The 13,548-nt window shown below is 45.4% G+C and overlaps 1 protein-coding gene across 1 annotated transcript; it reads left to right on the forward strand.

Moving 5' to 3' along the window:
- Positions 1-7,426: 7,426 nt before the first annotated feature.
- LOC138768621 (charged multivesicular body protein 2a-like) lies at positions 7,427-11,454 on the forward strand. Its single transcript, XM_069946572.1, has 5 exons — positions 7,427-7,564; positions 8,684-8,863; positions 9,168-9,313; positions 11,075-11,133; positions 11,213-11,454. The coding sequence occupies exons 2-5, from the start codon at positions 8,696-8,698 to the stop codon at positions 11,452-11,454; spliced, it is 615 nt and encodes a 204-aa protein (XP_069802673.1). The 5' UTR covers positions 7,427-7,564; positions 8,684-8,695.
- Positions 11,455-13,548: the final 2,094 nt, after the last annotated feature.

The following is a 13,548-nucleotide window of genomic DNA, read 5'->3' on the forward strand; positions in this document are numbered from 1 at the left end:
GACTTCATCAGAAAACCCTTCTTGACGGAGAAGGCTTAGTTCACTAACCAAGCCGTTAGATGGAGCCTGGCGAGATCCGGATGGTGAAGACCCCATTGGGACAGGAGGTCCGGACGGAGTGGAAGCTTCCAGAACCTCCCTCTCGAGAGAGACCATACTAGAGAGAACCAGGCTCTGCGTGGCCAAAACGGTAGAATCAAGATGGCCTTGGCCTTCTCTTCCTTCACCTTCACCAGTACTTTCTGAATCAGTGGAATGGGAGGATAGGCGTAAACGAAAGTCGTTCTCCACGAGACAGACATCCCGTCCAGCACAAAGGGGCTGTGGTGACGGACTAGGGAGCAGAACTTCTTGAGTTTCGTATTGCGGGCGTTGGCCATCACATCCATCTCGGGGAGGCCGAACCTCTGGGTGACTTGCTTGAAGACCTGAGGGTTCAGGCTCCACTCGCCCGGTAAGAGGCGACGCCTGCTGAGGACATCTGCCTTCACATTCTGGGTACCTTTTATGTGAACTGCTGACACACCTAGGAGATTCTTCTCTGCCCACTGAAACAGAAGTCTGCACTCCCACATCAAGGAGTTGGATCTTGTTCCTCCTTGTTTTCTTAAATAGAATACCATTGCCATATTGTCCGTCTGAACTAGGACTTCTTTCTGACGAATGATAGGGAGAAAATGCATTAAGGCCATTCTCACTGCATGAAGTTCCTTCCAATTCGAGGACATTTCTCTCTCTTGAGGGGACCAAGGATGCTGGATCCACCTGTCCTCTACATGGGCACCCCAAGCCCAGTAAGACGCATCCGTCGTGATGGTAACTTTTTGACGAGGCAGGAGAGACACTCCTGTTTCCAGACGCTGTGGATGTAACCACCATGCCAGGTCCTGTCTTGTTTGGCGGGGAATCCACAGTGGTCTGTCCAATGTTAAAGAAGTCCTGTTCCAAGCAGACAGAATGTTGGTCTGAAGAGCTCTCGTATGCGCTCGGGCCCAGCTCACTGCATCTATGGCTGATGTCAGGCAACCTAGAGTCCTCATTGCACGTCTGATTGAAGTTTGAGGATGTTGTATTAAATTCTGCACCTCTGATTTCAGCTTCATAGCTCTCTCCTTGGAAAGAGTCAGAGTCATTCGGCAAGAGTCCAGAACAAATCCCAGGTATTGGACCCTTTGGGAGGGAAGCAGCTGAGATTTTTTCCAATTTATAATGAAGCCGTGATCCTGAAGGAACTTGAGCGTGATGGCAAGATGAGAGCGGAGGGCAGTCTCTGAATCTGCTTTGATAAGCCAGTCGTCTAAATATGGTACGATGGTTATTCCCTGGAGGCGAAGGGCTGCTGTCAGGACCACCGCCACCTTGGTAAACACCCTTGGCGCGGAGGACAGGCCAAAGGGCAGACATGTAAACTGGTAATGCTTCAGACCTTGATGTTGAAGAACAGCCACCCGCAGAAACTTCCTGTGAGCTGGAACTACTGGGACATGAAGATAGGCATCTGTTAGATCTATTACAGCAAAATAATCGTTTGGTTGTAGACAGGCGACAACCGACTTTATACTTTCCATCTTGAAATGCTTGGCGATAAGATGTCTGTTGAGGTAAGTTAGATCTATTACCAGCCGAAACTGCTTGTTTGGCTTGGGAACGGTAAACAGCTTGGAATAAACTCCTTTGCCTCTTTGATCGGCTGGGACTTCTTCCAGAGCACCTTTTAGCAAAAACTGATGGACCAATGGATGAAGATTGGGATCGGTTGTGTAGTTGGTAATGAATCTGTCCACAGGTAAGTCCTTGAACTCGAGGGCAAAGCCTGAAGAAACGACTTTTTGCACCCATGCGTCCTCTGTGGATCTTTGCCAGATGGAGGAAAATTCCAGCAGCCTTGCCCCCACCTGCGGAACTGAAGGCCTGGCGTCATTGATCAGCAGATCTCTTGGACTGCGGCTTCTCCTTCTTGGGCGCATAGGTTGCCGAGTCTCTGGTTTGGCGTGGGTTGCGAAAACGAAACGGCCTGTAATTTTTCCTAAACTTAGGTGAAGTACGTCTACGTTGGAATGATCTCATTGGCTGCTTCTTTTCTGTAGATGGAAATACAGCACCCTTGTCCTCATTTATGTCTTTCAAGATCGGATGTAACTGAGGACCGAACAGGCTTTCTGGATGAAAAGGTAGTCCACAGAAGTTTAATTTGGATGATATATCGCCTGACCATTGTTTTATCCAGAGGCACCTTCGCACAGCATTGGACAAGGCTAGGCTACGGGAACTTAGGCGAAGGATATCCACAGGGTAATCACACAAAAACTCAGACGCTCTTTTCATCTGCGGGATCTTTGCTAAAATGTCCTCCCGTGGGGTTCCCTCCTCCAGGTCCCTGGTCAGAAGGCTCAGCCAGGTACGAAGGGCCCGAGCAACAGGAACCGCTGCCAGCGAAGCTTTGGCTGAAAAGGAAGCAGATGAATAGGCTTTCTTAGATAGAGTGCTGGTGTGGACCTAAATAAATACACAGAGAAAAAATTTAGAAAGAAAAAATGAAATAGAGATATAAAAATACAAAAGTAAACCTGACTCCTAAGAGTCCTAAAGTCTCCTCTTCTTGTTGCAGAAGAATAAAAACTCAATGTGTCTGTGGTCTCTCAGCATACTTATAGCGGTCTTAATTACCTAAGTGTTTTTTTAATTACTGCTAATTAGTCTCTTCTGACTTGTTCCAGGAAACCTGGACTTAACCCATTGTTGTGCTGCCGTAGGACGTCCAGGAAATATATATATATATATATATATATATATATATATATATATAGTATTTTTTATTTATTCTAATTTAATGTTATCAAATGTAATTGTAACCACTTTACTGTGTAAAAAAAAAAAGCACTATGGAATCTGTTGGCGCTATACAAATAAATATTTTTATTATAATTATAGGAATGCTGGTGGGCCCATTGATTTGAATGGGTAGTAGACCCATGAGTGAGGGCATCGGCACTGACATATATAACATCCTGAGAAATATGAAGGTCACATCTAGGACAATGATGCGGAGCCTGTTTAATATCCAAACAATAAAATACAATTAAAACACCAAAGGAAAAACAACAAGAGGAACATGACGGACTCGTTCTGTCGCTCCCCTATTATCTGTTACCTCACAATTGTTTCTCTATAGTTTACCCCCTGTACACTCCTGACCATGGAGTTGCGTCACATCACCGAACCGTCCACTACACCCTGGTATCATCCTCACACCTCATCACTGCTGATACACGAGAGACCCGAGAAGAGGAGGACAAGAGACGTAAGTGAGACAGAGGTATAGAGAGTGCTGAAAGACAGACAGACTGACTGACTTGAATTCTACGAGATGAGTGTTAAGAGAGCAACATATAGTCTGCAATTTGTGAGGGTTGGAACTTTAATAGCGGCAACACAGCTGAAGAGATGTAGAAAAGCAACAGAAGTAGATAGTGTCATCTCAGTGCTAGTGACCTCTCCCACTCAGGGCCGGCTTCAGGTTTTTGTGGGCCCTCGGGCAACAGAGCCTCAACAGGCCCCTTTGTGGAGAAAATCAGGTGTCAGGTGCTATGTGCTATGACATGTCAAAAGTTGTATTCATGGCAGGCGCTCTTTAACTTTTTGTAATTTGGGGATATATGTATCTATCTATCTCCTATCTATCTACCTTCTATCTATCTATCTCCTATCTATCATCTATCTATCTCCTATCTATCTATCTATCTATCTATCTATCTATCTATCTATATATCTATCTCCTATCTATCTATTTATCTATCTGTCTATCTCCTATCTATCTATCTATCATCTATCTATCTATCTATCTATCTATCTATCTACTATCTATCATCTATCTATCTATCTATCTATCTATCTATCTATCTCCTATCTATCTGCAGTGTCCCAGAACAGGCCCTCTTGTCTGCTGTTCTATCCTCACACTTTTATTATAACCATTCCTGTTCTGGAAAGCTATGGTTCACTGCAAACTGTGTGTATTGTGTCACCCCTCTCAGTTTTCAGGTCTGCTATTCCATTCATTTCTTGTATGCATATTCAGGTGTCAGTGCCTAAGGGTATTATGTCGCCCCCCAGTGTTCAAGTATGGTACTTCTCATGTATATTTCACTGTATATGCCTAATGGTGTGATGATGCAATGGCTGGATGTCACGTGACTGCCCCTGCTTCCATGGTAACTCCAATGGCCATCGAGCTTTGGCTGGGGAATACCATGTGACTTCCTCTCTGCCTCAGTCTTGTCCTCCACCATCAGGGGGACAGGTTCTGTGTGTGTTCTCTCTCCCCTGTCAGGAGAGAAATACGTGTGCTCTGCTGCTCCAGTTCCACAAGAAGTATTTCTGGCTGTGTTCTATTCTCAAGTCCTCAAGATTCTCATCTATTCTCAAGATCTGGGTGCCGTTCTTCAGTCATTCCTCTCATCGTCTTCTCTAATCATCAACAGCAAGTATTCTTCTCAGTTTCATTCCGCCCAGCATCTCAACTTCAGTATCACTACTACTCCCATCATTCAGCACGCTCCTCTCACAGCTTATTGCAGCATCACCCATTACTCTGCCTTATTCAAGTCTGCCTTATTCCCGGTTGCATCCGGAGAGACTGTTGCTACTAGTTATCACCGTTACAATAAATATACAACTACCGTTGTTTCTGAACCTTGGCATTGGTGTAATTATTGGTGCCCTGACTAAGGACAACCAAGAATCGCATGCCTAGTCTCTGCTCGGTCAGGAGCCGGTTTCCAGCTGTGACCCCTCGTGCCTAAACCGTGACAACCCTCTAGCTAGCAGCTGCCCCGGTTCCTGCCCGCAACACCATCCTCTCAGCGGAGTGGCCCCTAGGGGCCTGTGCATCGCATATCTATCTATATCAGGGGTGCTCATCCTGCGGCCCTCCAGCTGTTGCACAGAACTTTGACGGATTTTTGGTCACAGGTTCCACTTTGCCAGCATTGGCCTTAGTGCAAGTTATGTACGATGTATGTGTGATGTGTGGTAACATGATGGGGTTAGTAGTCGCCATACCTTTGCACACCCCCACTTCGTACTGATGGAGTCTCTGTTGAGCGGGAGACGGATGACACAGTTCAAGGGTCCCCGTGTAGTCCCCCTCATGGTGCTGAAAACAGCCTTGGTACAGCCACAGCCCGCAGTGACAGAAAATGAAAAAATGTAGTACCAGACAGGACTGGGCCCCTAGCGGTGTTGTGGGCCCCAGCACTTGCCCTGGTAAGCTGGGTGCTGGTGCTAGCCCTGATCCAAGTAACTGTCCTCCAGGAAGAAAAATGTGGTGACCCCAGGATGGTGTTATAGCGGTGGGACGGCCGGTCACTTGCTAGATGGAAGTGTGACGCCACTTCTTGTGGTGGATGGCCGAGATACAGCCAGACCTTAAGACTTTGTCACGTGACGCCAGTGCCTGGTGGGCACACAGGTGTGATGGGGCGCCTGCTTTTAAGGAGTAAGGCCGGTTGTACCCTTTTCCCCTGTGGTCGGTGTCCTGTCAGGTTGCTGCAGGGTCCCTTGGGATTGTGTAGTCACGGATGTTGTTGTCACAGAAGGTCAGAGCAGTGTAATGACCCTCCCGAATAGCAGGACCTGCCACCCACAGAAAGGGGAGATGTCCCAAGGTTGCGGTGTAAGGGCTGTGTAGGTGGTAGTGAATAATCACAGATTTTTTAGGTGACGTTGACTTGTTTTACTATTGGCAAATGTGCAACAGGTGATGCAGATGAGCTCGGATATACACTTGATAAAGTTCCAATAAATACTTGAACATAGAACCACCAGATCTGTGTGATAAGTGCTGAATAGGATGTAGTAGTGTAGGTAGCGTAGTAGAGAGGAGGGTGCTGTGAGAGTCTCAACCCAAGCAGTAATGTGCTCTGCCGGGGTGTTGGAGTGTAGAGAGGAATACTTTCAGAAGAAGTAGAAGAAGAATGAGAAAACCTGTGCCTGTGCCTGTGGTTTCACTTACTTTACCTGCGGATTACGGATAATCTATTACGGCAATCCATTCATGTATTCTACCTACCACTTACCATTAAGACTACAATACCTGCGCCCGACTGTCCGCTGGAGTTGTCCTGGGTCCAATGATCCTGCGTTGGTTCACATTCACATTGCTTCGCACCCCTTTTTGTTAGGTGCCTTCCAGCTGGAGCTGCGGTATTGTCTTCTATATGCTTTGGATAGGGTTGTGCCTATGCAATAGCATAACTCAACCAGGTGAGCTCCTTTCTTCATTATACTTGGTGAAACTACCTGCCATACTATATTACACCAGCAGGCGCCCCCATCCTTTTCTTCTTTTTCTCTCTTTCTTCCTAGCTCTTTGGCTCTTGTAGTGGATACTGTCCTGCACTGTTGTAACTCCTTGTCCACGGTGTGGGTTGAGATGATCTGTTGGCTGTTCCTCTCCCAAGAGGCTTTAGCACTGCATGGTGCTGTGTATAATTGCTGAGAGAGACGTTTGGGACGGAGCACTGTCCTGCGTCCTACCCATGTGGGGGACTGACTAAGACTACTCTTCTCTTCTTCCTTCTCACTTGACTCACCTCCTATCCAGCGTGCGTTGTGGTTGGGTGGAAAGAGTGCAACAGAAGAGCAAAGAGAGAAGAGGTGATAGGACAGAAAAAAGTAAAGATCCTACTGGTTCACAGATTCTGGTACACACACAATAACCCTTTGAGACACTTCAGCCGTGCAGCTTCCACACTTAAACACATAATATAGCGACATCTAGTGGTCATCGTTAAATACTACTTTAACTGCAATCAGACCACAAAAAGTACAGACTTTTGTGAACAACAGTAACACCCCTAGTGGGACACCACAAAAGAACTTAGAGAACTCTCTGATTCCACATATCAGAGGTAGTGTCCCTGTAAGTCAATGGCCGACACACTGTGTACTAGGAGTAATAAGATGGCGGGCCTAGGGGCGTTAACAGGCTTATTTTAACTGCTTGACATCTAAAGGTCATACAGATAGGACAACCATCTGTAATCTAACCACCTAGATGCCTTGGTCATGTTTTACTGCAGTATCTAAGGGGTCGAATGTTCATGATCTAAGCCATCGCTGATCCCGACCACTGATGGTGGGTGTCAGCTTCATTTACCAGCTGGCACACTGTGTATGGATTGGGCCCACTCATTGGCACAATGTTTGATATATATGTAATCTTCGTGATATGTCAGGACGTGGTTAAAAAACAAACATACATCTTGTCTGTTGTACACCGCTGTGTTTTGTTTGTGGGACAAGAGGTCACAGGTCTAATGCCCACACAGGAAGCTCCGATTATGAGAGGGTAGCAGGCTATAATAAAGAAGTCATTTTGAGTTCTCCATGATTTACTCAATTTTTATTTCACCTCCTCAGAACCAAGAAGCAAAGATGTATTTTTTATCTGTCCGCCAGAGAACCCCTGAGGAGATGCTGGAGCACAAGCGGCGAGCCCTCACCCGGGCCATGAGGCAGCTCGACCGAGAGAGGCAGAGACTGGAGCGACACAAAAATAAAAGTATGAACAGCATCAAGAAGATGGCTAAAGAGGGGCAAATGGCGAGTGGTGGGAGCACAGATGGGGTAGGAGGGGCTGGTGAGGGTGTCAGGGTTTAGGTCACTGTAGTCACTTTAGTTGGAGTGCCTCCACCAAACCTCCCACACTCCTTCAGCTGGTGCAGTGAAGAGAGGGTTGTACTTGATGATGGTGGTAGTAGTCCACTGGGTTTTCTTGGATAACTAGTAACCTTAGGTAACACCTCCAAAATGGCGGCACAGATCCTGTACAGGTTCAGGCTGGCTTGGCTTAGGCAAAAACAGGGTTTCTTAATGTTTTCTCTTTGTAGACATCTAGAGCTCTATTGTCTATCACTCTATCATCATCCACACTAGGACATGCTCTATTTTTTACAGAATGGATTGCGGATCTGTGAATAAGCAGAATGTGTGAATACTACAATAAAAAATCATTGGCCACTAAGTTGATCCATGATTGGGGACCAAGGCCTCAGTCTAGCCATTTTTGCAGTCAGGCTTTTCTTGGTGCAGGTATCCGCTTTGCTTAGTTGAGTTTCTCTCGCTGTATCTCAGGGACAGGAATCATATCTACTTGTCTCACCAGTTTCTATAATCCTTTTGATATAACAATTCCCAGCTGCAAGGTGCTAGTTTGTAATGTATGTAACTTGCTAGCCATTATGCACTAGGCCTGGCCCACTAAGGTCTTAGAATGAGGGCCATGAGGTCCTTGTACAACTTCCCCTCACAGCCAAAAACGTCTCCTTACTCCTCTGTGTGTTACAACATAAAACAATATAAAATGATGAGGAATAACTTTTAACCATAGACCCTAAGTGATCATGGCTTATTACAGTACAGGAACCAGGGCTACAAGCGAAGGAAATCTATTGTCCCCTGTTATCAGCCATGTCATGCTGGGATAGGCAGACTTTAGTCTTGGGATGAATGACAGTGACTTTCTGCTCCCTAAATTCCCTCCAGATGCGTTAACATCCATACATGTGACTGATATCAGCTGCTTCTCTTATAACGCTCTGCACTATTATAAGCCCCAGACTAGGCTTAGGAATAATTGGTTATCTTTATCCCATATAGTGACATTGTTTCTATCTTCCAGGACGCTGTGGTGATGATGGCTAAGGATGTGGTACGTACGCGACAATACATGAGGGAGTTTAATCTGATGCAAGGAAAACTCCAGGCCATGTATATAAGAATCCAGACCCTCAGGTGTACCACGTCCGTGGCTCTGGCTATGAGAGAGGTGACTAAGGACATGGCCACCATGTACAGACAGGTACAGAGAAGCACCGAGCTGCATATGTATCACATAATAGTGTATGGCAGACTACTCAGGGCCATGCTGGGAGTTGTACTTTCCCAACAGCTGGCAAGCCACAGGTTATCACAGTGGTGTGTAATGTTGCACAATATCACTAACGTTACCAACCAAGGCCGCGTTCACACCTACCATTTATGTGTGACGTTATTGGCTTATTGTCACTGCAGCCTCCAGTATGTCTCCTGCTTTATGTGGCTGAGCACTGCAGGTTTCTTCCTGGTTCCCTGATTGTTTTCACTTTCCTCGTGTTTTCTTGTAGCTGAGGCTTCCTCAGATCCAGAAGATAATGGTGGAGTTTGAAGAACAGTCGGAAACTATGAACATGAAGGAGAAGACAAGGGATGACAATAATTACCCTATAATGAAAAACGTCATCAATGACCCTGTTAGTGATGACGAGAAAACGTACGTAGACCTGCCCCACCATAGGGAATCCTTAGGCTGTGTTCACACATTTGCAGTTTTGTTGTATTTTGGGGTTTTATAATTGGAGCCAAATTGATTATGATTTAGTCTACATTGACAATCTGGGTTTTCTGCTGTGATCAGCATTACCGGGCTTCATCATGTGATCAGTATTACCGGGCTTCATCATGTGATCAGTATTACTGGGCTTCATCATGTGATCAGCATTACCAGGCTTCATCATGTGATCAGCATTACCAGGCCTAATCATGTGATCAGTATTACCAGGCTTCATCATGTGATCAGCATTACCAGGCTTCATCATGTGATCAGCATTACCAGGCCTAATCATGTGATCAGCATTACCAGGCTTCATCATGTGATCAGCATTACCAGGCCTAATCATGTGATCAGCATTACCAGGCTTCATCATGTGATCAGTTTTACCAGGCTACATCTGTCACTGTGCTCCTGTCTGTATTATCTATATACTGGTGTCACCTATCACTGTTATCCTGTCTGTGTTATCTATATACTGTTGTCACCTGTCACTGTACTCCTGTCTGTGTTATTTATATACTGGTGTCACCTGTCACTGTACTCCTGTCTGTGTTATCTATATATGTTGGTGGCACCTGTCACTGTTCTCCTGTCTGTGTTATCTATATACTGGTGTCACTGGTCTCCTGTCTGTGTTACGTATATACTGGTATCACCTGTCTCTGTTATCCATATACTGGCGCCCCCTCTTACTGTACTCCTTTGTTATCTATATACTGGTGTCACCTGTCACTGTACTCCTGTCTGTGTTATTTATATACTGATGTTACCTGTCACTGTTCTCCAGTCTGTGTTATCTATATACTGGTGTCACCTGTCACTGTACTCCTGTCTGTGTTATCTATATACTGGTGTCACCTGTCACTGTGCTCCTGTCTGTATTATCTATATACTGGTGTCACCTGTCACTGTGCTCCTGTCTGTGTTATCTATATACTGGTGTCACCTGTCACTGTTCTCCTGTATGTGTTATCTATATACTGGTATCACATATCACTGTACTCCTGTCTGTGTTATTTATATACTGATGTTACCTGTCACTATACTCCTGTCTGTGTTATCTATATACTGGTGTCACCTGTCACTGTGCTCCTGTCTGTGTTATCTGTATACTAGTGTCATCTGTCACTGTGCTCCTGTCTGTGTTATCTATATACTGGTGTCACCTGTCACTGTTCTCCTGTATGTGTTATCTATATACTGTTGTCACCTGTCACTGTACTCCTGTCTGTGTTATCTATATACTGGTGTCACCTGTCACTTTGCTCCTGTTTGTGTTATCTATATACTGGTGTCACTGTACTCCTGTCTGTGTTATCCATATACTGGTGTCCCCTCTTACTGTACTCCTTTGTTATCTATATACTGGTGTCACCTGTAACTGTACCCCTTTGTTATCTATTTACTGGTGTTTCCTGTCTGTGATAATAAGGAGGAGACTGCTGGGAAATGATCTATGCAGAACATACTTAGTCTCAATTTAGTTTTACACCTAGTGGCCAAAATGTAGGCTGCAAGATTTCAGGATTTTCTTATAATATAGATAGTGAAATGGAAAATTAAAAAAAAAAAATTCTTAAAAATAACCTTAACTTAAAAACTTGATGTAAACAATAGGTGCCTTTCTGGTGGCACTTTCTCTTTAAGCGGTAAGTAGTTGGCTCTGTAGTGCTCTGTAATAACGATGGTCTCCCTGTACAGAGACGCTGCGGTCTCCCAGGTCCTGGATGAGTTGGGGCTGGCGCTGACCGATCTGTCCTGTGAGTATTCTATCTGTCTTGTTCCTCTGACTCTCTTAGAGGGAACGTTCCTTTTCTTTCTTCTTCCTCCCCCTTACAGGGCACGTTCCACGTCCTTATGAGAGTTCTTTCCTCCTTCCAGTCAGAGGTTTCCCCAACGGGGTCAGGACCAGGAGAAGAGAGCGCGGGGTGACTGTGACCAGTGGGCGTCTGGAGATGCGGCTGAGCAATGTGCCCGGGAATAGCACTGTGAAATATTTACTACACGGACTCTGGGTTGTTCTTCTCATGTTCCTGTCTCTGCTTTGCATTCATGTCATGGGTGACAGGTGGCGTAAATAAAACCTGACTGAGAACCGAAAGCTTTATAACGATCCCTCCGTGTCCCTACTATTTCCTGTAGACCCTTGTTGTCTATATCTGTGTCCTGGTATTGAGGGTTTAAAGGGGTATTCCACTCAAACATAACTTTTCCTATGGTGCTGCCAATGGTGAAACTACGAATTCCTTCCATACTTGTTATTAAATATTCAGTCTCCTTCCCCCAGTTCTGAGCTGCTGCTTTCTGCTAAAAACACAAAAATCTGTGTGTGAGCTTTTCTCTCTGACCCCCCTCCTCCCTCCTGAGACAGCTGATGTAAACAAGTCCCTGGCAGGCTGTATCTGCAACATTGTAATGCTTTGTAATGCTGGGAGGGTTAATCTGAGATCAAGTTGCTGATTAACTCACTGCGATTATCCCTCCCGGCATTACAAAGAAGCTACAATGTTGCAGATACAGCCTGCCAGGGACTTGTGTACATCAGCCATCACAGAAGGGGGGGGGGAGCGGGAGACAGAGAGAAAAGCTCACACACAGAGTTTTGTGTTTTCAGCTGATAGCAGCAGCTGAGAACTGGGGGAAGGAGAGTAAATAGTTAAAGGAGAAGTCCGGCCAAAATTATTTTTTGATATGTTATTACTTATGGAAAGTTATACAAAATTTCTAATGTACATTAATTATGGAAAATGCGCATATACTGCTATTTCCCTTAATTTAGTAGATCATGGAGTGTTAGAATTCTCTCAGAAAGTGACATCACGACGAAGGGTATAATTCCTTCGGAGTGTCCAGCAGGGGGCGCTCTCTATGTAGAAGTCTATGGGACTGTATTGTTTCTATGGATGTCTATGTAAACTAATGTAATGTTATGTACAGTGTGCTTTATTGAATGAATCCATCTATGGAATACTATGGGGAACAAGTGTCCTTGCTCCCCAAAGTATTCCATAAATGAATTCAATCAGTACATTTGGATATCCATCACAGTAAGCCGACCGAACTGCCGCCCCCCGCACTTGAATATATACACTGAACTACTACTCCCATCACCTGCTCATAGTATGAGCAGGTGACGGGAGTAGTAGCTGGGTTATGCCTATTACATACCTGCTTCTGCTGATGCCGCCGGGCACAGGGGGGATCCGCTCATCACACAGGAGCCATCATGCCCCCTCCTCCTTCTTCCACTATCCCACTGCTACTTCCACTTCCCACTATCCCACGGCTGACTCCCCGCCTGGCCGCCACTCTCCCCGGTGTCCGCACTGACCGTCCTCTCCCACACATGCCGGCCGGGAAGCACCGGGAGCCGGTATGTGTGGGGGGAGAGTGGCGGCCAGGCGGGGAGTCAGCCGTGGGATAGTGGGAAGTGGAAGTAGCCGTGGGATAGTGGAAGAAGGAGGAGGGGGGAGCGGAGGGGGCATGATGGCTCCTGTGTGATGAGCGGCTCCCCCCTGCGCCTGGCGGCATCAGCAGAAGCAGGCATGTCATAGGCATAACCCAGCTACTACTCCCATCACCTGCTCATTCTATGAGCAGGTGATGGGAGTAGTAGTTCAGTGTATATATTCAAGTGCAGCGGCGGGGTGCGGCAGTTCGGTCGGCTTACTGTGATGGATATCCAAATATACTGATTGAATTCATTTATGAAATACTTAATACATAATTAATGTACATTAGAAATTTTTATAACTTTCCATAAGTAATAACATATCAAAAAAATATTTTGGCCGGAGTTCTCCTTTAATAACAAGTATGGAAGCAAGATATCAAAAGTTATGTTTGAGTGGAATACCCCTTAATTTTTATATACTGTCGTTCTGCTAGTGCAAATCTACTTAAAAATCATGTTACTTCAAGAGAGACAATTGTCTAGCCAGGAGAGGGGATAGCTGTGCGAGGACTCTTCTACAATGACCTAAAGGGGTACTCCAGAGACTAAAAAATATATTTGCATTCCACTGCTTTAATAAAGTTATTTTACTTTGTATTTTTCTTTACATTTACACTTCCATTGACTCAGGCCTCTCTGCTGCCACCAATGTTTGTGTCAGGAACTGCAGGGCTATCTATATATACAGAATAAGAGCAGATACTGAGGATTACATCCAGTA

Source organism: Dendropsophus ebraccatus, chromosome 12 (assembly GCF_027789765.1).
Source record: "Dendropsophus ebraccatus isolate aDenEbr1 chromosome 12, aDenEbr1.pat, whole genome shotgun sequence".
In the NCBI taxonomy this organism is placed as follows: Eukaryota; Metazoa; Chordata; class Amphibia; order Anura; family Hylidae; genus Dendropsophus; species Dendropsophus ebraccatus.

Bases quoted from the DNA above. Each gene is read 5' to 3' on its own strand.
- LOC138768621 (XM_069946572.1), top strand. From the start codon at position 8,696: ATGATGGCTAAGGATGTGGTACGTACGCGACAATACATGAGGGAGTTT. The intron at 8,864-9,167 runs GTACAGAGAAGC...GTTTTCTTGTAG, and splicing joins TGGCCACCATGTACAGACAG to CTGAGGCTTCCTCAGATCCA. The intron at 9,314-11,074 runs GTACGTAGACCT...CTCCCTGTACAG, and splicing joins GTTAGTGATGACGAGAAAAC to AGACGCTGCGGTCTCCCAGG.